General features: G+C 46.1%; 1 protein-coding gene across 7 annotated transcripts in view; it reads right to left on the bottom strand.

The window, feature by feature from the left end:
• Nucleotides 1-19,795, bottom strand: part of XPO6 (exportin 6) — a 103,367-nt gene extending 83,572 nt beyond the window's left edge. For 3 of the 7 annotated variants that reach the window (XM_042971267.1, XM_042971265.1, XM_042971269.1), the window contains exon 1: nt 10,340-10,556. In XM_042971267.1, the coding sequence (XP_042827201.1) occupies nt 10,340-10,369 (30 nt within the window). In that variant the 5' untranslated portion in view covers nt 10,370-10,556. Of the gene's footprint in view, nt 1-10,339; nt 10,562-19,552 lie in introns of those variants that run through there. The other 4 variants (XM_042971266.1, XM_042971264.1, XM_042971263.1 and 1 more) reach the window with 4 other exon arrangements.
• Between the last annotated feature and the right edge of the window lie 2,896 nt (nt 19,796-22,691).

The following is a 22,691-nucleotide window of genomic DNA, read 5'->3' as shown; positions in this document are numbered from 1 at the left end:
AACAAATAAATATTAAAAAAAAAAACAAAAACTTCATCTGTTGGATTGGTACCCCTCCAACTTTGCTCTTCAGTGCTCCCAGCGGGCTGGGCAAATAGGAAAGAGAAAGCAAGACAAGGATATGACAGGCAAAAGGGACTCATCAACCTCTCAGATGCCAGGGCTATACTAGCACACATCATTTGTGAACAAGGAGAGGATACAGCATAGGCATTAAAAATTTTGCATCTGCTGGTTGGGCAACAAACATATCCCGCTAGGAGCTGAAATACATGTAAGTTATATGCTTATTTATTTATATTACAGTAGGTTTTAATTACACAGCCAAAAAAGCAAGTGATAAGAATAGTTATTTGGCAAGAAACTGTCTAAAATAAATGAGTAATACAGCCCAAAATAGGCTCTCTCGTCACAATTCCATCTGCTTCTTTTTCCCAGGTACATATCCCAGGAGGACGGATATTTTTATCTGCATGCCTAGTCAATTAAATCCAAAAGATGCCGAGACCATCAACACAAGGCATACTATCAACAACTCCTAAAGCAGGACCACAGAATCTTAAGAGAGAAATACAAACCCCAGAGAACAGCAAGTCCAACCTCAACATACAGAGGAGGAAAATGAAGAGTATCTTGCCCAAAGTCGACCAGCTACTGGTCAAGTGAAGGCCCTGGAGCAGGGCCACCAGAGCCCTCTCCCAGTGACAGCTCCTCTATCCTTTAAAGGAGGACACCGAGGGGCGCCTGGGTGGCTCCATCGGTTAAGCGTCCAACTTTGGCTCAGGTCACGATCTCACGGTCCGTGGGTTCGAGCCCTGCGTTGGGCTCTGTGCTGACAGCTCAGAGCCTGGAGCCTGCTTCACATTCTGTGTCTCCCTCTCTCTCTGACCCTCCCCTGCTCATGCTATGTCTCTGTCTCAAAAATAAACGTTAAAAAAAAAAATTTAAAGGAGGACAGCGAGTTCTAGGCCTGTAAGTATGATGAGCGAGCTGGCATTACCTTGCATGGGATGAAATCAGGCAATGAATGAGTGTGAAGTTAACAGGCCCACTATATGCGTGCTGCAAATCTAAAATCCCAAGTAACACTACAACTCATACATAAAGAATCCATGGCAGCTGCTCGTACTACCTGTAACTGTTTAAGAGCAAGTCTTGTAAAACCTGTACCACCTTCATCCAGAATTATTCCCAGACACAACCAGCATTTTATTTTTAACGTTTATTTATTTTTGAAAAAGAGAGAGAGAGAGAGAGAGACACCATGTGAGTGGGAGAGGGGCAGAGAGAGAGAGGGAGACACAGAATCCAAAGCAGGCTCCAGGCTCTAAGCTGTCAGCACAGAGCCTGACACGGGGCTTGAACCCACGAACTGCGAGACCATGACCTGAGCTGAAGTCGAACGCTTAACCGACTGAGCTGCCCAGGCGCCCCAGAAGTGGCATGTTACATAACAGTTTAAATAACATTTATTTCATTTTGGCAAAAATCTCCAGATTGTATTCCAGCCTGCTGGGATTTGAAGGGGCATAATCACTTCCTTTCTCCCGCCCAGGTCTATAGCTTGCTACAGTCTCAAGCAACCGAGTGCGATCAAAGTCCAATATCCTCTTCATGACTTGCAAAGCTGCAATGCCTCCTCCTTTCCATCCTGAATTGACCTGATCCAGCCAGGCCGAGCAACAATAGGAAGGCAGGACACGGCAGCGGGAGACAAGCTTCTCTTGAGGATAAGCAGGTGAGAAGTCCAAGGACAAAGCTAGGAGGGTTCTGATGCCGTGACCTCACACCTGGGAAATGTGGGCAATGGTGTTGGGCTCTCCCCAGTGCACCCATCATAAACAAATCAGGAACTACATCCCTCCTGGGGGAAGGAAAAAATGAGAGGGGGAAGCCAGAGCTCAGAAGAATGTGCTCCAATACCATTGCCACCTAGGGTACACGGGACAACTGCTCGAACGCACACCGAACTAGGAATGAGGATGCTGGCGCCACACAGTGAACGTACCTACCTTAATGTCACGGAGTCGTACATTTTTCAATGGTAAATTTTATGTTTATTTTAACACACACACACACACACACACACACACACACACACAGAAAACTCTTAAGGCTGTGGGGAAAAAGTATGTTAAGGCACCATTTCTAATACATTAAAATAACTACAAAGGGTGCTTAAGTAAATAATAGGTAAACATTAAATAAACCTATAAATGTGACCTATAAGTCCTATAAAGAGACAAAAATAAGGAAGGATGTAGGTAGCAAAAAAAAAAAAAAAAAAAAAAACAGACAAAAATAAAATCGAAGTTGGTGATAACTTTTCCTACCCTTCCACCCCAAACAATATATTACAATGAAGCCATTTTTTAACCTATTAAATTTGCAACAATTTTCTTAAGCCTACCCAATGCCAAGGAGTGTATTTATCTACAGCTGGTAGGAAGAATAAACTGGTATAAACTTTCCAGAAAATATCTGATGACGTACCTTAAACATGTACATACTAAATCTAAAACTATGTTAAAAATAAAAGGTTTACTAAAAAAATCTTCATACCCTTGGGTCCTTCTGGGAATCTAGCCTAAGGCAATTTTCTGAAATACAGAAAAAGCTCTTTGCAAAAACATGAATCACATATTATTTACAATGGCAAAAAAAAATGGAACAATCTAACTGCCCAAAAATCCATGCAATGCAGTATTACACAGCCTCTGTAAATACTTATGAAGTATTTGATGATTTGGAAAACCACTTCTATAACGTTACATGCAAAAAGAAGAAAAAAAGTGCATTTACAGTATCGTGAGCTCAGCCATGTTTAAAAAATACATAGGAGGGGTGCCTGGGTAGCTCAGTCGGTTAAGGGTCCGACTTCGGCTCAGGTCATGCTCTCGCAGTTCGTGGGTTCAAGCCCCGCATCAGGCTCTGTGCTGACAGCTCAGGGCCTGGAGCCTGCTTCAGATTCTGTGTCTGTGTCTCTCTCTGCCCCTTCCCCACTTGCAGTCTGTCTCTCTCTGTCTCTCTCTTTCTCTCTCTCTCAAAAATAAGTAAACATTAAATTTTTTTTTTATTCTAAAAAATAAATAAATAAAAAGTACATAGGAAAGAAGACTTAGAAGGAAACAAAATCCAAGAGGTTGAATCTGAGCTCTTATCTATTTTGTACTTATCACAATAGTCTACAACAGAGTTCAAAGTCCTTTTTACCATCAGGGAAAAACAACTGACTAAGCAAAATCAAAAGGTGGCAGAGAAGCCTTTGTGACAGCACCAGCACCTACTTCAATTACCAAATGGTACAAGAAAGAAGACGCTACAGAAACCGACCTAACTCACTGGCCACAGATCTTGGAAGGCTGGATGACTACAGCTCTGTGTAAAACTAAATCCCCACGGGAGAAAAGCACACAGGAGCCCCACACACTATTTGTGCAACCCTTCGGGTCTAAAATTACTTCCAAGTACAATGTTTCAATTAAATACATAAATCCCTGATAGATCCCTTACGTTGTCTTTCTCTAAAATCAGAATGCAGAATGTACGTGAATAATTTCCTGGGCTGTACAAAAGCACAGGGCTCCTTTCGTCACGAACTAAATAAAAGCCTCTGGAGTCGCAGTCTTCACAGAAATCACCAGTGCTGCCAGGCGGGCGTCCTGTTCTTCAACATTTCAAAGCTTTCCTTGCTGTGAACTGACCCCTCTTCCACATGTAGCTGTGGCTCCATCTGCCCGAAATGGCCCTTCTGCTTCTGCGCCTCAAGCCCCAAATTCTTTGCCTAGTGACTTCCTCCTTCTGCTCTGAAACCTAGCCCCAGTGTCACCTCCTTCCGGAAGCCTTCCCGGTTACAACTCTCCAATTTGGCCAGGGCTTTTATTTTATTTTCAAAGTACAGGAGTACCTCTTACAAGGCTCTATTTTTGCACTCATCCCCCAGGACAGTAATCATTTCTCATCCAGGGTTAGAAACTTCCAGAAGTTATAAACTTCTAGAACTTTTCTTCACCCTTTTCCACCCTCACATTCAATAACTGTAGACCAGATGAGTTCCCAATTATTTTGCAACTCTATCACAAGCAACTCCCCAAACTCACCTCCCGACTTTCCATTTGGGTGAAGTATTACAAAGCACACACACATCCGTGCACAGACTTCCCACCTGAAATTAAATGTCTTTTCAACTTTCCTTACATCATCAGCAAGATCTTCAGAGGCCTAGCACGCCACCAGTATTATGAACTGCTTTCCTTTCTTTCTACACCTAGGGCATGGTGAATCCAAGACCCCAAACTTAACATTCAACTCGTGAATTTATCCATAACTTCTATTTCCTCACTAAGAACTTTAACTTCTTATCTTTTCATTTGCATTACCAATTCCGTGAGTTGAATTTCTTTGGGGGATTATCTTCCATAAAGTAGTGAAGACTTTTATAACGCCCTAGTCACAACGCTGAATGGTAAAGAACCCACAGGCTGCACTGAGCTAGGAGGTCAGCTGGGCCACTCACTAGCCAGCTAGGTAACTTGTTCTAGACACTGCAAGACACATCTTTAAAAAAAAAAAAAAAAATGACTTATCAAAGGCTTTGAAGGTCACCGACAATCATCAAAACCACAAGTGTTAAATGTCAAGGGTCCTATGGAGTGTGCCGATAAAAGCGGTCCACGCAAGTCCTTTCACTTTCAATCTGTTCACTATCAAGGTATAAAAGGGGATTCTTTTTCTCAAAATGTCTTCTGATATTTCTTCGAGGTCTTTAAAAGCCTTAAGTTTCTTCTCTTCGTAAGAAGTCTCCTTCACAGTTACACGAGGATGGGATTTGTTAGCACCTCTCAGCAAAGCATGTCTGTCCACAAAGGTCTGGAAACAGACCAGTCGCCCCCACGGCAAAATGAGCTGAAGGCCACCTGGTGTTATCCTCAAAGATAACGTGTGTGCCTGGGTCTTTAATTTGCTTGTGAAGACTGGGGAGGCCAGAAAGGTGGGGAGAGAGGAGAGGAAGGAAGAAAGAATACATACATTGATTTCTAAACAGTATATGTTTAAAGTCAACCCAAGAGATTCAAGACATTTCAGATTCACAGAGAGCGGCCGTGACCTATAGCCCCAGGACAGGTGCCTTCCTTTAACCAGGTATAGGTGTTCTCTGCCATTAGGGGAATCTCAGTAGAAAATCAGAGAAACCCTAAGCATGACTGGTAAACTCCCTTATGAAATTACTTCATGTATCCTTTAGCATTCTAAATTCACACTCTGGTTCACAAACCCAGTTAACAAATGATTACCAGAAAAATCTCTTCACCAAGGTGAGCTCCGCAGCTTTCCGGCCATGGAATTGCTTTCCTACAATTAAACTTGTTCTCACGTTATGTTATGACAAACATGAAGCCAAGCGGGGAAGAATATTGTCTTAACCACATGGATCATCAGACAAAAGTTTAGAAAATGATGAGATTACATAGTCCCATCACTAAGACAATCATGTTAGTCAGGTCTACGATATTAGTATATGTGAAATGTTAGTGCTCTTATTCTGACTAAAATCAGCAGCATGAGGGGCACCTGGGTGGCTTGGTCGGTTAAGCGTCCGACTTCGGCTCAGGTCATGATCTCATGGTTCGTGAGTTCAAGCCCCGCGTCAGGCTCTGTGCTGACAGCTCGGAGCCTGGAGCCTGTTTCCGATTCTGTGTCTCCCTCTCTCTCTCTGACCCTCCCCCGTTCATGCTCTCTCTCTGTCTCAAAAATAAATAAACGTTTAAAAAAAAAAAAAATCAGCAGCATGAGAGCCATCGACCAAATGTGCAAGCCATTCCAAACATAATTTTATCGATTCTAAAATTCAGCCAAATTACATTCTTTTTAATTGTTGGCTGACCCAACAGAAAAATGTACAAAGATCTGGAGACCAAAAATGGTCAGCAGACATGGGAAAAAATGCACATGGCAATAAAATATCAAAAGATGTTCCACTTCACTTACAAAGAAAGGATCCCACATGTAATTCCTGATATGCCATTTTCACCTCTCACATTAAAAAGTTTTAATGGTTGGCTAGAAGATAGGAAAACAGGAAGTATCCCATTAATGAGAGTAGAAACTCCTAATTTTGTAGGAATAGCACCATCTACCAGAATTTTTAAATACACGGTTTGCTCCACAATTCTTCTAGAAATTTATCCTACTATCTCACAAAGTGGACAAAGATGTATTCAATGTGTTTACTACAGTATTAGTACCAAGCACCAGAAATCTAAAATAGCCAACATTAGGGAACTTATGCCTTAAGGCAGGCATACCACGTTCTTGGGCAAAATGATAACAAAAAAAAATAATAATCCACACTAAAAGATATCCTAATTGAGACTGAACTTCAGCAACATAGATTTCTTCTAACAACCATGCAAAAAAAGGCAAGCTATCTCTAACTGGGGTAAAGGGACAGCATTATATGAATTAGGCTAAACACACTTGTCCACACAACATCATTCAATGGCAAAAAAACGGTAAGTATCAACAAAATTCTTCAGAAAAGAATGTATGACCCATGAGTATTTATGGATAAGAACAACAGGCAGGCATTTTCAAACATGAAATAATTTAGGGAATATAGCAACCAAAAACTCTATGAAAAGAAATTATCAGCTAATCAATGCTGAACAGATTAAAAGGACCAATCCCAGAATATCTCACTCAATCCCAGAATATCTAAGAATCTGAAGGAAAGAGTGTAAACCAAGAATTTTATACCTAGCCAAGATATCCTTCAAGTATAAAAGCATTATTTCACCAAATAAGTCACCCTTTTTAAAAACTGACAATCAAATCTAGCCAACAGGAAGATGAATTAAAGATAGGAGATATGGAGGGGCACCTGGGTGACCCAGTTGGTTAAGTGTCTGACTTTGGCTCAGGTCATGATCTTAACGGTTCATGAGTTCGAGCCCCACATCGGGCTCACTGCTTTCAGCACAAAGCCTGCTGCATTCAGATCCTCTGTCCCCTCTCTCTCTGCCCCTCCCCCCACTGGCACGCGCGCGCGCGCTCTCTCTCTCTCTCTCTCTCTCTGTGTGTCTTTCTCTATTATTTGTTAAATAAATAAACTTAAAAAGAAAAAAGACTTCAGGTATGAAAAGACCACAGTTCAAAGAACCAGTGGAGAACAATGAATCCTTAAAATCTAAAACTAAAACTAAATACTGAGGAAATTATGGTTACGGAACAAATTATAAATGCTCTAAAGTAATGTAAAACAACAATCAACAATGAGAAGGGGAAAACAGAAGAAGTGCAAATGTTCTTATTTTTCCTATTATTAAGGTCACTGATACTGCCTAGAACTGAAACATGGAATATATTTATTAAAAATGGGGCGCCTGGGTGGCGCAGTCGGTTAAGCGTCCGACTTCAGCCAGGTCACGATCTCGCGGTCCGTGAGTTCGAGCCCCGCGTCAGGCTCTGGGCTGATGGCTCGGAGCCTGGAGCCTGTTTCCGATTCTGTGTCTCCCTCTCTCTCTGCCCCTCCCCCGTTCATGCTCTGTCTCTCTCTGTCCCAAAAATAAATAAGAAACGTTGAAAAAAAAAAAAATTTAAAAAAAAAAAAAAATGATGCCATCTTGGGGTGCCTAGGTGGCTCAGTCGGTTAAGCGTTCAACTTTGATATTGGCTCAGGTCATGATCTTGCGGTCGTGGGATCAAGCCCCATGTCTGGCTCTGCACCAAGCATGAAGCCTACTTGGGATGGATTCTCTCTCACCCTCTATCTGCCCCTCCCCTGCTCATGCGTGAGTGTGCACACTCTCTCAAAATAAACATTAAAAAAATGGGGGCACCTGGGTGGTTCAATTAAGCATCTGACTCTTGATTTCCGCTCAGGTCATGATCTCACGATTTGTGAGATTGAACCCCTCACTGGGCTCTGCACTGACAGCACAGAGAGCCTACTTGAGATTCTCTCCCTCTCTCTGCCTCTTCCCCTGCTCACACTCTTTCTCGCTCTTTCTAAACAAATAAAATAAACGTTAAAAAAAATTGAGGCCATCTTCTTGGGGTGCCTGGCTGGCTCAGTCAATGAAGCATGGGACTCTTAATCTTGGGGTTGTTGAGTTCAAGCCCCACGTTGGGCTGTAGCTTATTTAAAAATAAAATAAAATTAGTAGATAAAATAAAAATGACTCCATCTTGTTGAAGTCTTTCATAATCTTTTCTCTTCACCTCCACGGATTTATCAAAAGCTAATAATTACTGAAGCAAAGATTTACTTGAAATCTGACAAGTCCTTGTTCAGTTTCATTGCTTTCTTTATTTGCTATGAAATGCAAGTGACCCCTCAAGGGTGCCATGCTTATGAAAACAGTCAATCTCTTAAGGTCACACATGGATTACACTCCTACACTGTCCTCAAACTGACAAAGCTAGAGGGAGAGAGAGATGAGTGGATGCTGGGGGGTGGGGGCAGGACACAGAGAGTACTAGGCTTGAGGAGTTCTGTGGTGCTGGGGCAGCTCTGGACCTTGACTGCGGTGCAGTTACATCCATCAGCACGTGGACCAAGCTGCACGGAACCATACACACAAGTGAGTGCAGGTTAAAAACAGGTGAAAACTAAGTAAGGTCTCCAGTCCAGTCGGTAACTGACAGGCACCAACGTCAACTTCCTGGTTTTGCTATTGCACACAGCTATGGAAGATGTCACCACTGGGAACTTGTGGACCTCCTTTTGCAACTTTCTGTATTTAATTACTCCAGAAAGTAAAGCTTTAAAAAAAAAAATGCAACAATTAATTGATTTTTCTTTTATTTTAAAACTAACATGATTCTTCAGGAGTGCCTGTGTGGCTCAGTCGGTTAAGCATCCGACTTCAGCTCAGGTCATGATCTCGCAGTTCATGAGTTCGAGCCCCACGTCAGGCTCTGTGCTGACAGCTCAGAGCCTGGAGCCTGCTTCGGATTCTGTGTCTCCCCCTCTCTCTGCCCCTCCCCTGCTCACGTTCTGTCTCTTCTCTCTCTCAAAAATAAACGTTAAAAAATTAAAAAAAAAAAAAAATGATCCCCCAAATCAGCATGATCACTTTTGAAATGAAAGAACTTTAGGATTCCATCTCGCCTATCCAGATAACACATATCTACAAAGACATACAGATATTTATATGATGCTAATTATACTTTAGGGTAGTAGGATTAGGGGTGATTTCTTTTGCCATATTCTTTGCACCTGTAACGCCTGATTTTTAAAAAGCACATGTCATTCTTATAAAAAACTATCCAGTTGTTACTCTTTATTTTTTTTTTTTACGTTTATTTATTTTTGAGACAGAGAGAGACTGAGCATGAACGGGGGAGGGTCAGAGACAGGGAGACACAGAATCCAAAGCAGCTTCCAGGCTCTGAGCTGTCAGCACAGAGCCTGACACAGGGCTCGAGCTCACGGACCGTGAGATCATGACCTGAGCCAAAGTCGGACGCTTAACCGACCGAGCCACCCAGGCGCCCTGGTTACTCTTTTTTAAATAGAGAGATGGAACGATCTTCCCAGGTCTACTTAATTACTAACCAATTTAGAAACCAGTGATTTTTTTGCTTCCCCAGCTGCATTTAGCTAATAAAATACCTTTACCTCTTCAGGGAGTCTGAGACCAGAGATCTTTTTCATGATAACCCTTATGTAAAACAGCAGCAGGCTACTCTAATGTAAATGAGCTCCCACATACGCTAAACCTAATGGACTTAGGTCAACTGACCTGCATAAAGAAATCAAGCCACTGTCCTTTCTGCTCATGTGCTGTGATGGGATCCAGCTACCACTGTGCCCTCAAGAGTCATGCTTTCTCTAGTCTATCACAGTAGAGGACATGCAGATACCTAGTTTCTCCTCAGTTATGAGCAAAGTTTTGACCATCTTGCCCTATTACTTTACAAGTTTTAAGGTTAGATGACTAGATGCACTGTTTTTCCTGGGACAATACACCCAGCTGGACTACATTTCGAGTAAATATGTCTCTGTAAATGTGCACTGGCTTAAGAAGAAACCTAGTGGAGGAGGAGGAGGAGGAGGAGGAGGAGGAGGAGGAGGAGGAGGAGGAAGGGAGGGAGGGAGGGAGGGAGGGAGGGAGGGGTAGGGGGGAGGAGGGAGGGAGGGGGGAGGAGGAGGGGGGAGGAGGAGGGGGGAGGAGGAGGGGGGAGGAGGGAGGAGGAGGAGGAGGAAGGGGAAGAAGAAACAACCTAGTGATGTCAAAAAAAAAAAAAAAAAAAAAACACAGGCTGTGGAGTTAGAACCTTGGGTCTGAATCGCATTTCTATCAACCTGCTATGTAATTTTGAACGAGGTACTTACATTATCCTCCCTGACCCTCAGTGTCCTCATCTTCCCAACTGTGCGATGAGAACAGAGGTGACCCACCTTGCAGCGCTGTCATTAAATTAAAGGAGGTACCGTACGCAGTGAACGTGAGGGCCCATCGACAATGGCTGCTGCTGAGTGTAATTATGAAACACACACAGACCTTCTGCTCCCTCTGACCCCCAGCTTCCTTCCTTTCCCATCAGCCTCCTGCCACCTCCCTCACTTCCCTCTGCGCCATGAGTTTCCTCAGTATCCACAACCCCTCCCTCACCACACCCCATCCCCACTGCGCCCCAACAGTTCTTCCAGCAGCAATTGGTGGCTGGAGCCTCCCCCTAAGCACACCATCTACACAGCATTTCTAACAACTTCCCCGGCTCGCTGTTCCCCACCTCTACGCGTCTAGGGGGAAAATGCTGTCATGCGAGTGTGCTGGCTTTGGAAAAACAGGGCGCCTGTTTGTGAGCGTGTAGGTTTTGGAAAAACAGGGTGCCTACTACATTCATACTCTATTACAATCTTACCACACTCTCCAAAAACTGCCACTGTCATTTACTACAGTCTAGGGCCTCCTTGACCTTCTTGAATTTTTCTTTTAACACCTGACTCTTTTGACTGCCTCAGTATCTACAGAATGCTTACAGATGCTGGAAACGCAAAGAGGCTGGAAATGCAAAGAGGCCTAAGACTCACCCTGACACAGACTCTTAAAGACAAAGATCTAATCCTCCCCACCCGCAGACTTGGAGTGGGACTAAAAGAAAACGAGTCGAAGATCTCACACTGTGCTCCTCACGCTTCTGAATTGACACTAGAAGCATGTAGTCCTGTAATTCCTATATAATAAAAAACAATATATCAAAATAATAAAAGTCAAAAGAAAAAACATAACTGTATTCAAAGATAATAAATGCTAAACTACTAGCTGAAAAGCCTTAGAAAGGTGTTTATGGTGACCTTGAAATGGTGGGGAAGGTGTCACCTGCAAAAATGAAGAAAAGGACATTAGAGCAGAGGGAACAGCACCGAGCAAAGACAGAAGTATGAAGAGTACTCAGTGTTCTGGGAACGACAGGTGGTTTGCTGTGGCTAGGGAACATGTATAATTTGGCAAGTCTTTAAAAGATATTCCAAATACATCACTGTAAGCATTTAATACATCATCTTCATCCATACTGAGAGGACTAAAAGTGAAACTGTGAAAATCCAGGGCCCAAGTGCTTCCCGCCGCTCTGTGGAAAGCTTGGGTCTCTGCTCTGAATGATCTGGGGTCGAATGGCACGCTTCCATCCGAGCTCCAAGAGGTGGCTCTGGCAGGAATACAAAAGATGGAATGGCAGAGGGAGAACCTGGAAGCCGTCGAGACACCAAGACTGAAAGCAAGAGACAACCCTGACCGAAGTGGAGGGAATGGAGGGAAGGGCGGGGGTCAGAACACAGGTCAGCAGAGCATCCCCAAGTCTAGAGGCATAAGGTAAAGAGGAAGTTAAAGATGACTCAGGTTTCCCCCTTAAGTGTACAGCAAATAAGGTCATGAACAGACGCAGGGCAGGTGGGAGGAGGCGCTAACCTGAGATAAAGACGGTGGACTTGGCTCAGACAGGCTTCGAGTGCCTCCAGGACACTCAGGTGGAGACCAACGGCTGGAGAGTGAGGCTGAGTCCTCACTGGCACCCAGGTCCTAGCGGAAGCCATGAGAAGACCAAGGAAGACTGAACCAGGACAGTAATATCATGGGGGGCAAGGGAAAAAAAGTGTTTCAGAAACGAAAAAGAAGTCCAGGGGTTGCCAAAGGCAGGTCAGAAAGGCACAAGGACTGAAAAGAGGCCGCTTATACTGGTGTCAGCACCCACAAGTTACAGGTGATCTCGAAAAGTGGTGAAGACACAAAGTCAGTCCGCGATGGGTCGCAAAAGGTGCGGGAGGACAGCAGCTACAAGCTCAGGAGCCCCCTCCCTTTTCACCCAAGCCCATGCTGTCACATCTTCCTTGACTTGGACACGTATGTCAACGATTCCGCTTCGTCAATCGTCAAGACCTTTGTCCTGCCCGATGCCAATCACCTGCATCTCAACGTGGCAAATGCCCACCTCCTTCCAGAGCAAACCCCTTATTTTATCTGCATGGGGCCTCTCTCCTGTCATCTTCCTGTCCGTTTCTTTACCTGTCACCTCCTCCATTCCACCAAATCCAAATCACCAATTAATTAAAACCTCCACTATTCCCAAACACCAGTTTCCCAAAGTCAACTTGAGTTTTTTCACTTTTCTTTATCCCTTAACTCTGGAACCCACCTTTTAAAAAATGACAACTCTCTCGCTCAAGTCTTCCTCACTCTAATTCCACACCTAAAAACCGACCTTTGGCACGGCCATACAGGCAAGGTGTCATGTCTGGTTTCCCACACCAATCTAACCTGTACGCGGCAGATGGTTTTCTTTTAAGGAAAAACCAGCCAACAAAACCAAACTCCCTACGGAAGGCCCTCCATAACCTGGTCATAAACCACCTTTATGGCTTTCTCTCCAGCTATTACATAACACAAACCGCCATGGCCAAACCAGTCTATTCAATGGTTTGAACATTAGCTACACCCTTCTCTTCTGAAATATCCTCTCTCGGCAAGTTCTATTGGGCACGGGGAACCTAGCTTACTCCAGCTCTCTAACGGCCCTTTGAACACGCAACACATCCACAGCATTCCTACAATGTAACTGTCTACTCTGCCAGAAATTGTTCCAGATTCTTGCCATTCATCAGTGAACAAAGTGAAGATCCCCAGCTCTATAGAGTTAACATTTTAGCAGAAGGAGATAACAAGAAATAGACCTCATAAATAACATCAAGTATATAAAATGTTTTCAAATGGTCAATGTTACACAGGGCCTTGCTGGTTCAGTCCCTAGAGCACTCGACTCTTGATCTCAGTGTCATGAGTTCAAGCCCCACATTGAGCATAAAGCTCACTTCAAGGGGGGGGGGGGGGCGCCTGGGTGGCTCAGTGGGTTGGGCGTCTGACTTGATTTTGGCTCAAGTCATGATTTCACAGTTCATGAGATGGAGCAAAGCCTGCTTGGGATATATATTCTCTCTCTCTCGCTCTCTCTCTCTCCCTCCCTCCCTCCTTCCCTTTCCCTCTCTCTCTCTCTCTCTCTCTCTCTCTCTCTCTCTGCCTCCCCTGCCTGCAGACTCTCTCTCAAAATAAATAAATAAATAAATAAATAAATAAATAAATAAATAAATAAAATTTTAAGGTAAATGCCACAAAAAGCAAGCAAGCAGGATGTGAAGGCGTGGGAGCCGTGGAGAGGGCTTGGGAACTAATCATCTCAGCTGTAGCACCAGTGGACAGAAGAACCTTGATGCGCCTTGATGTGCGAGGCAGACAGAATGGAAGGTGAGGAATTAGAGAGCACTCTTCCCCAGAGTTCTATTGCAAAGGGGAGCAAAGAAACGGGGCAGAAGCCGGCCTGGGCAGCAGAGGTAAAGGTATTTACAATGAGAAGAAATAACATGTTTGTGTCCTACAAGTACCTAAAGCCCTACAAAGTCGTAGGCACTCAACAAATGTTACCTTAATTCCTTCCTTCACTTTCCCTTGACACCTGTTTTTGGTTATCTTTAGGGATACCTATCTGATCTTTGTAACTATCTGCAGACAGCTTTTCCTAACCCTTCAAGATTCCAATACGCTTCCTGGGAAACCCTCCCTGGCCCCTCTCCTCAGTGAGTCTCCCTCAGATATGCTGCCTTTTGCACCAATGCATTCTTCTTCTATCACCCTTATCACAGTCTCTTGTAATCACCGGGAGACAGTCCCATCCGCCTCATTAAACTGGCTCCTAGAGGACAGGGCAATACTAACCCTCTTGGGGTCAAAGTGTAACAGTTTCGAGCTCTGACTCCGCTCTGACTCTGGAGCCAGACTGCCTGGCTTTGAATCCCGGTTCCACCACTCAGTCACAATGTGACCTTGGGAAGGTGCCTAACCTCTCAGGGCTTTGGATGTTTTAATCCATAAAATGAGAAATAAAAATAGCCTCTACCTCCTGGCATTGCTTAGAAAAGTAAATGAGTGAACATATGTAAAATATGTGGTGTATGCTAAGCCCTATAAGTATTAACTATTATATTCTTATATCCACAGTACCTAGGATTGTACGCTTGACATGGGAAATCAATAAATTATTTTATGAATGAACTGAGGCACTAAAAAGCTCTCTCTCACCGTAGAGAATTACTTCTCTATGCATTACAGAGTTTGTGTTTTTACCAGTAAAGTAATTCCATCACTTGAGCAATGTCATTTCTTGGCTAGTTAACCTGCTTCCCAGCCCAGCTCTAGCTGCGTTGCGGACGACAGAGCCTGAGTACTTCTGAACCTTTCCCTGGCATCTGTCCGCACCGTCACGGCTCTTCATACCTCCCAGGGCTCGGTGCGCCACGTGACACCATTAACGAACAAGGGGATGACACACCATTTGAGTGGCCAAACGGAAGGTGTGATTTTGCCTCCGTCTTCGGGACCACTCACAGAAGGCAACATTCAAAAACATAAGAAGTCCTTGTAACCAAAGCACTTTTCTAAGCAACTAGAAAAACACTAACTTAAGCAAGAACTTGATTTTGCACAAAACTTCCACAATAACCAACAGCTCATTCAATATGAAGTAACCACTCTTCAGAGGAGTGGGAACCTCAAGATATTACATCACTTCAGAACTCGCCGAAATTCAACAACAACACACCAATGAATTAATCAAATGTAGTTACAGTACAGCTGTTCTAGTGATTCTGTACTGCAACTACGAATCTTGTTTTTTAACTGGCTCTAAATCTGCAGGTCAAGATGCCTCCTAGAGGGAGGGTTTAAAGGAAATATCCATACTTCCCGGCCCCCATCACTATCTACCTCAGAACCCAACAAAATGTAGTCGGGTGACAGCCCCCATCCTGTTCCATGATCTTCCACGTGCAGCAGCACAAGGCGCAGACAGTCCCCGGCTTACGATGGTCCGACTTCAGGAGGACGCAAAAGCGATGCGCGGTCAGTAGAAACCATACTTCAAATTCTGACTTTGGATCTTTTCCCGGGCTAGTGACACGCAGTACGAAATTCTGTCCTAACGCTGGGCGGTGGCAGTCAGCCGCTGCTCCCAGTCAGCCACACGATCAGCGGGGTCAACCACTGATACACCCACAACCATTCTATTCTTTTCAGTACGATATTCAGCAAATGACGTGAGATATTCAACACTCTGTTGTAAGACAGGCTTTGTGTTAGGTGATTTTGTGCAACTGTAGGCTAACTTACGTATTCTGAACACGTTTAAGGTAGGCTAGGCTAAGCTGTGATGTTCGACAGTAAATGCATTTTGACTTACAATAGATTCAACTTACGTGGAGTTTATCAGGACACAACCCCACTGGAAATCGAGAAAGATCTGAACTACCAAAAGCACAGGCTCCGGAGTAGAGCGCCCTGGTCCAAATGCCAGCTCCACCCAGGTACCTCCATCAGGTGTCATTTCCCCCCCTCGTAACAATGTGACCTCGCAGGGCTGCTCCAGTAAACCAGACCAGATACAGATACTGAATGACTGACCACAAGAAAAATGAACAAATGAGAAACAGCTAGCTTATAGCAGACACACAACAAATGGTGGTTTTCTCCTATCACACCATTTTCATCTCATCAGAATTGAAGTTTTACAAAGAAGACATTAAAAAGGCTCAAACGTGTCAACTAATGCCCTTAATTAAAAGTAAAAATGTTAAGAGTGAGGAAAAAGTTCCCGGAATAAAGAAAGAGCTGTGATCCCAGGGAAAAGCTCCTCCTCCTGTAAAATACACACCTGGCAACAACTTCCTTGCATTCTGAGGACAAGGCCTGCCCCGTCCACACCCGACCCTGGGATACCTACAGGATATGAACCCCTGGCGTCAGAACTGAAAATATGTTGTGATTAGAAGGTCCTAGGCTCGGGGCGCCTGGGTGGCTCAACTGGTTAAGCCTCTGACTCTTAATTTTGGCTCAGGTCATGATCTCGTGGTTCATGAGTTCAAGCCCCAAGTTGGGCTCTGTGAAGGCACAGAGACTGCTTGGGATTCTCTCTCTCTTTCTCTCTCTCACTCCCTCTCCCTCCCCTCCCTCCCTCCCTCTGCCCCTCCCTGCTTGCCACACTGTCTCTCAAAATAAAGTCGTTTAAAAAAAAAATTTTTTTTTTAATTTAAAAAAAAAGATCCTTTTCTCGTCACATCCATTGTGGCCACCCCCTGGGTCCTTAAGTATGTGAGGTCTAGGTTACAAAAACCTTCACTTGAAACTTACCCCCCCCCCCCCCCAGAAAAAGACATACAAGGTAAACATGAAGTCAACTACTTTACAATAATTGCTCCCAGGTGGCCATTTTCAGGATGCTCTGGCTGCCTATTAATGAAATCTGAATGCAAGGGTGCTGGGCTAGCTTAGTCAATAACCAATAAAATTCTGCCCGGGGTCCTAAAGCAACATTCTTTGCAAACTCCCCGAGGGGAGGAGCTTATCTGCTTTTTCATCTGACATTCCCTAGAGCCTGCCGTATAGTGGGGACTTAAAATCCACTGAAAGATTGGGACACCCCTATGCACGGCAGCATTACTCACAAGTCAAAAGGTGCAAGTTAACCCAGGTGTCCATCAACAGATGACTGGACGCACAAAATATGAGCTTATAGGAGTTTTATGTGAGTTTACACCCACAATAGAAGATTACTCAGTGTTAAAATGAAGGAATTTCTGACACATGCCACAACATGGCTGAACCTCCAGGACATGATAGTCAGTGAAATAAGCAGTCACGAAAAGACCCAATACTGTATGGTTCCACTTATATGAGATACAGAGTCAAATTCACAGAGAGAGAAAATAGAATAGTGGTCACCAGGGGATGGGGGAGAAAGGAATGAAGTTATTGCCTAATGGATGCAGTTTCAGTTTTGCGAGATGAAAAAAGTTCTGGGGATGAAAGCACAACCATGTGAATGTACAGTGACCCTTGAACAACGTGGTTTTGAACGTATTTCCTCTTCTTTATGATTTTCTTATTGACTTTTTTCTCTAGCTTACTTTCTTGTTAAGAATACAGTATATAGGGGCACCTGGGTAGCTCAGTCGGTTAAGCGTCCGACTTTGGCTCAGGTCATGGTCTCCCGGTTTGTGAGTTCGAGCCCTGTGTCAGGCTCTGTGCTGACAGCTCAGAGCCTGGAGCCTCCTTCGGATTCTGTGTCTCCTCCTCTCTCTGCCCCTCCCCTGCTCATGCTCTCTCTCTCAATAATAAATAATTGTTAAAAAAAAATACAGTATATAATACACATAACATACAGAATAAACGTTCATCAACTGTTAATGTTATCAGTAAGGCTTCCGGGGAGACTAATAGTAAAGTTTCGGGGGAGTCCAAAGTTATACATGATTCTCCACTGCATGGAGGTCAGTGCCCATGACCCCCATGTTGCTCAAGGGTCAAGTGCGCTTAATGCTGCTGACCTGTACGCTTAAAAATCATTAAAATGGGGAGCACCTGGGTGACTCAGTCCGTTGAGCATCCGACTTTGGCTCAGGTCAGGATCTCACAGTTTGTGGGTTCAAGCCCCGCATCAGGCTCTGTGCTGTCAGCTCGGAGCCTGGAACCTGCTTCCGATTCTGTGTCTCCCTCTCTCTCTCCGCCCCTCCCCTGCTCTGTCGGGCTGTCTCTCTCTCCAAAATAAATAAACGTTAAGAAAAAAAAATTTTTTTTAAATCATTAAAATGGTACATTTTATGTTCTGTGTATTTTACAATCTAAAAAAGAAAAACAAGAAAATTAATTTGAAAGAACAACTGAAGGAAGAAATACCGAGTATTATTTTCATCACTCACTAAATGTCTCATACCTTTGGATTATTCATTAGGGCGTTCCTAACTCCACATTTTACAGATGAAATTGGGACTCAGAGAGCTTAACTGATCTGCCACTCCATGACACACAGGACCTACCACACAGTGCTGCTCACCATTAATGGCCTAAGCCCCACGAAGACAAGGCCTATGCCTGAGGTTGTCCCTCTATGCCCAGAACCTAACACAACACCCACAGGCTCCTTGAGTGTTTTAAAAATCCCACTGGCCTGAACGTCTAGATCACAGATGTCACTGTGTCCCTTTCTCCACGAAATCCCCAACAGGGGTAAACTGGGCAGCCTGAAGAACACTTCCTTCTCTGGAAGCGCACAAGACACAGGCTGAGCAGTCAACCGCTCCCCCAAGGGCTTACTATGTACCAGGAGTTGGGGCAGATAAAGGTTCAATTTCATCTTTGAGAGAACTGAATCTACTGCCGTAGAGAGATAAGGCTCAGAAACAATTACAACAAAAAAGACAAAAGGCTTAATAAATAGACGGGAGTACATAAATCTAAGGGAATACTGAGAGTGTCTATGGGTCTGAAAAACGTGGCAAGTATCTTCAGAAGAGGTGGCTTCTGAGCTGGATGTGGAAGGATGAATAGTTTTCCAAGCACTACCAGGGAAAAGGCCAGAGCACGAAGCAGAAAGAACAACAGACTGGGTGTCAAAAGAGCACCCCTGTTCCCGACTTTGCTGTTATCCAGATCAGTGACCTCTGCAAATCGCAACCCGTTTCCTCGTTTATACGCCGACAGCAAGCCCCCAAATCCAGCTCTGTGTGTTCTACCTAACACAAGCTCTGAAGTCAAAGTGCCTAGGTTCAAATCGCGCCACGGTCACGTAAGAGTGACCTTGAGCTGAGTTATTAGTTGCTCTGTGCCTCAGTCTCCCCACTTCAGGAGAGAGCTGGTGTGCTCATTAAATAACACAGGTCAGTCGCCCAGCACATAGTAAGCCCTCAATAAATACAGGAGAGCCCCCGTCAAACATGCCACATTGTGAGAGAGGCAAACGCCAGATGCAAGGGGAGTGCCGGCTGCGTTTCCAGGTCCCTCCCAGTCCTGAGACATCCCGGGGGGGGGGGGGGGGGGAGGGGAGGGGAAGGGGGGGGGAGGGGAGCGCCGAGCCGGGGCTGCAAAGCCTGCACGCATGTGTCACTGCTGGGCTCGGCACGCGCCTCTCCCCGCCCCGAGGAGAAGCGATGGCTCAGCAGTCCCGGGGCCCGCTCCCACCCCTCGGGCCGGGCACCGGGGCGGGAAGGGGCTCGGACCCCACTTACCATGCTGGCCGGGGGAGGGGCGGCTCAGGTGAGCTGGCTCTCGAGCTTCGGACACGTCCCGCTCGCACAGTTCAGGTCATGGTCCCGGCAGGTTCGGGAAGTCCCCCGCCCATGCAAAGACAACCGCTGCCCCACCCGGGCCCCGCGGGGACCCTCTAAAAAGAGCTCGGCCCCCCGGCCCGCCTCGCCGGGGACCCCCGGAACAAATTCATCTAGACCCACCCGCCCCTCCCCAAGGAAACTGAAAAAGCAGGAAATGGGGCTCGGAGGCCGGCGAGGAGGGCAGCGGCTCGGGGCCCCCCGCCCGGGCCCGACCCCCGAGGGGAGGCTCCGGGCCCAGGCAGGGGCTCCCGGCCTCCGCGTTCAGAAGCGGCTGCGGGCCGGGCCCCGAGGCTGAAGGGGCGGAGGCTGAAGGGGCCTCGGCGGCGCAGCCCCGGCGGCCGGCTCAGGGTAGAGGCCCGGGGGCCCGCGCTGTCCTCGCCGCCTCAGCCCACACGGCCGCCGCCGCCGCCGCCCCCCGGAGCATCCCTGCGCGCGCGCCCGCCCCGGAGCCGCCCGCTCGCGCCGCGCGGCCGCCCCCGACCAACAGCCCCAACGCGCCGGAAGTGGCGAGCGCCCGGCGCGGCCCCACGGCGCGGCCGCCGGGCTGCGGCGCTGGAACCGGACCAATCCGGAATCGAGCGGGGAGAGGGTGGGGGGGGCGCGGGGCGGGGCCGCACCTGACGGCTCCCGCCTGGCCCCGCCCCCGCCCGTCCCCGCCCGGCGCTCGCCGCCCATCCACGCGGGCCGCCGGCCATGTTGGTAAAGGGCCCGAGCCTGCCATCTTAGTAAAGGGGCGGTTTCCCTTTCGCTTCGTTGGCCCATTCATTCCGCAGAGCTTTAGGGAGCGTCTTCGCGCCAGGCTCCCCGGCCGGGAGCCCGCCGCCTCTGCCCTCCGTGGAGCTTACAGTCATTTAGTCCACGCACACGTTAGCCAGCCCTGCTAAGGACCCAGGCGCTAGGACTAGTGCAGTCAGCACGGCTGCTGTCGTCCCGGCGCTGGCGGAGGCAGAGAAACAAGGGAAGGGCAAATGAATAAACTAACTGCAAGAAAGGAGTGCTGTGAATGTTAGGAACCCAACAAACACGCAGCTGGCCGAGATAGCAAGGAAGGGAGGGGATGAAAATGTAGACTGACACCTGAAGAATAAAGTCGGGTAATAGTGGAAAGCGTGATCAAAGCTGAAGGAGGAGTAGGGGGCCTGGCTGGCTCAGTCAGTGGGAGCATGCTGGAGGACTCTTGATCTTGGGGTTACGACTTTGAGCCTCAGGGAGTGTGGAGATGACTTTAAAAAAATAAAACCTTTAGGCCTGCTAAGTTGGTAGAGATGCTACTCTTGATCTTGGGGTTGTGAGTTCAAGCCCCATGTGGGGTGTAGAGATTACTTAAAAATGAAATTTAGAGAAAAAAAAATTTTTTTTTTTAAGCTGAAGTTAGCAGCAACTGCAGAGGTTCTGAGAGGGCATAGAATGTGATGAGTTCCTGTTCCTATCCTCCAATGCGCTTTCCTTGTGAAAGTGCTGATTTTAGGAAACAGGAGAGGCGCCTGGGTGGCTCAGTTAAGCCTCTGACTTCAGCTCAGGTCATGATCTCACAGTTTGTGGGTTCGAGCCCCACATCAGGCTCTTTGCTGTCAGCACCGAGCCTGCTTCGGATCCTCTGTCCCTCTTTCTGCCCTTTCCCCGCTCACTCACTCTCCCTCAGGAAAGATTTGAGAGAGAGAGGAGAAAGAAAGAAAGAAAGAAAGAAAGAAAGAAAGAAAGAAAGAAAGAAAGAAAGAAAGAAAGAAAGAAAGAAAGAAGGAAGGAAGGAAGGAAGGAAGGAAGGAAGCAGGAAAGAACCCCAATCCACAGAGGCTAAGCCCTAATGTGTGCCCACTGCATAGACTAGAGCAAATCTGTATAAGCCAGTGTCTTTCGAACTCCTGCAAGAACCTGAATGGCCTGAAGGGCTTGTTAAACACAGATTGCCATCCCAGTCCCACTCTCCGAGATTCTAACTCAGTAGGTCTGGGAGAGGCCTAATGATTGACATTTCTAACAAGTTCCCAGGTGATGCTAATGCTGGCAGGTCCTGGGACCACACTTGGAGAATTACCAATAGAACTCCTGACCACAGAAAGCAAGAGCTTAATGCCACCCACTAAGTGACATCCACTGTTCTGAGGATTCGGTAAGGTGAAAACAGATACCTATGTGCCCTTATGAAATAGACAAGCTATTTTAAAAGTATTATACAATAATAAATCAGTTATACTTGTGATAAGAGCGTGGAAGAAAGGGGTGCCTGGGTGGCTCAGCCGGTTAAGCATCTAGCTCTTTTTTTTTTTTTAATTTTTTTTTCAACGTTTTTTATTTATTTTTGGGACAGAGAGAGACAGAGCATGAACGGGGGAGGGGCAGAGAGAGAGGGAGACACAGAATCGGAAACAGGCTCCAGGCTCCGAGCCATCAGGCCAGAGCCTGACGCGGGGCTCGAACTCACGGACCGCGAGATCGTGACCTGGCTGAAGTCGGACGCTTAACCGACTGCGCCACCCAGGCGCCCCAAGCATCCAGCTCTTGATTTCAGCTCAGGTCATGATGTCTCCTTTCATGAGATCGAGCGTAGAGCCTGCTTGGGATTCTCTCTCTCAATCTCTCTCTCTCTCTCTCCTCTCTCTGCCCCTCACCCACTTGCTTGCGTGCTCTCTCTCTCTCTCTCTCTCAAAATAAATAAATGTAAAAAAAAAAAAAGTGTGAAAAAAAAATACAAACCACCATGAGAATTAATGGCCAAGGGATCTAAGTTAATCTCCAGGGTTGGAATGGGGAGAAGGTCAGGAAGTGACATTAACTAAAGCTGAGGCCTGAAAGATATGTTGTACTTTTCTAGGCAAAGAGAGGATGCATAGAATATTCTAGGCAGTAGAAACTGCCTGTATTAGGGAAACCATATCAAAAGGTAAACGGATGAATCCGAACCGAGACCAAGTAATTTGACCTTTTTTGGCTCAGTTCAGTGGGATGAGCAAAGGCTGTAGGATAAGACGGATCTGGAGCGCAATCCCAGCTCTTACCATTAGCTGAGGTACGTTAAGCACATGACTATCCAAGTCTT

This window comes from Panthera tigris, chromosome E3, assembly GCF_018350195.1.
Source record: "Panthera tigris isolate Pti1 chromosome E3, P.tigris_Pti1_mat1.1, whole genome shotgun sequence".
Lineage (NCBI taxonomy): Eukaryota > Metazoa > Chordata > Mammalia > Carnivora > Felidae > Panthera > Panthera tigris.
The sequence above is the reverse complement of the archived record's forward strand: the minus strand, read 5'-3'. Positions and strand labels throughout refer to the sequence as shown.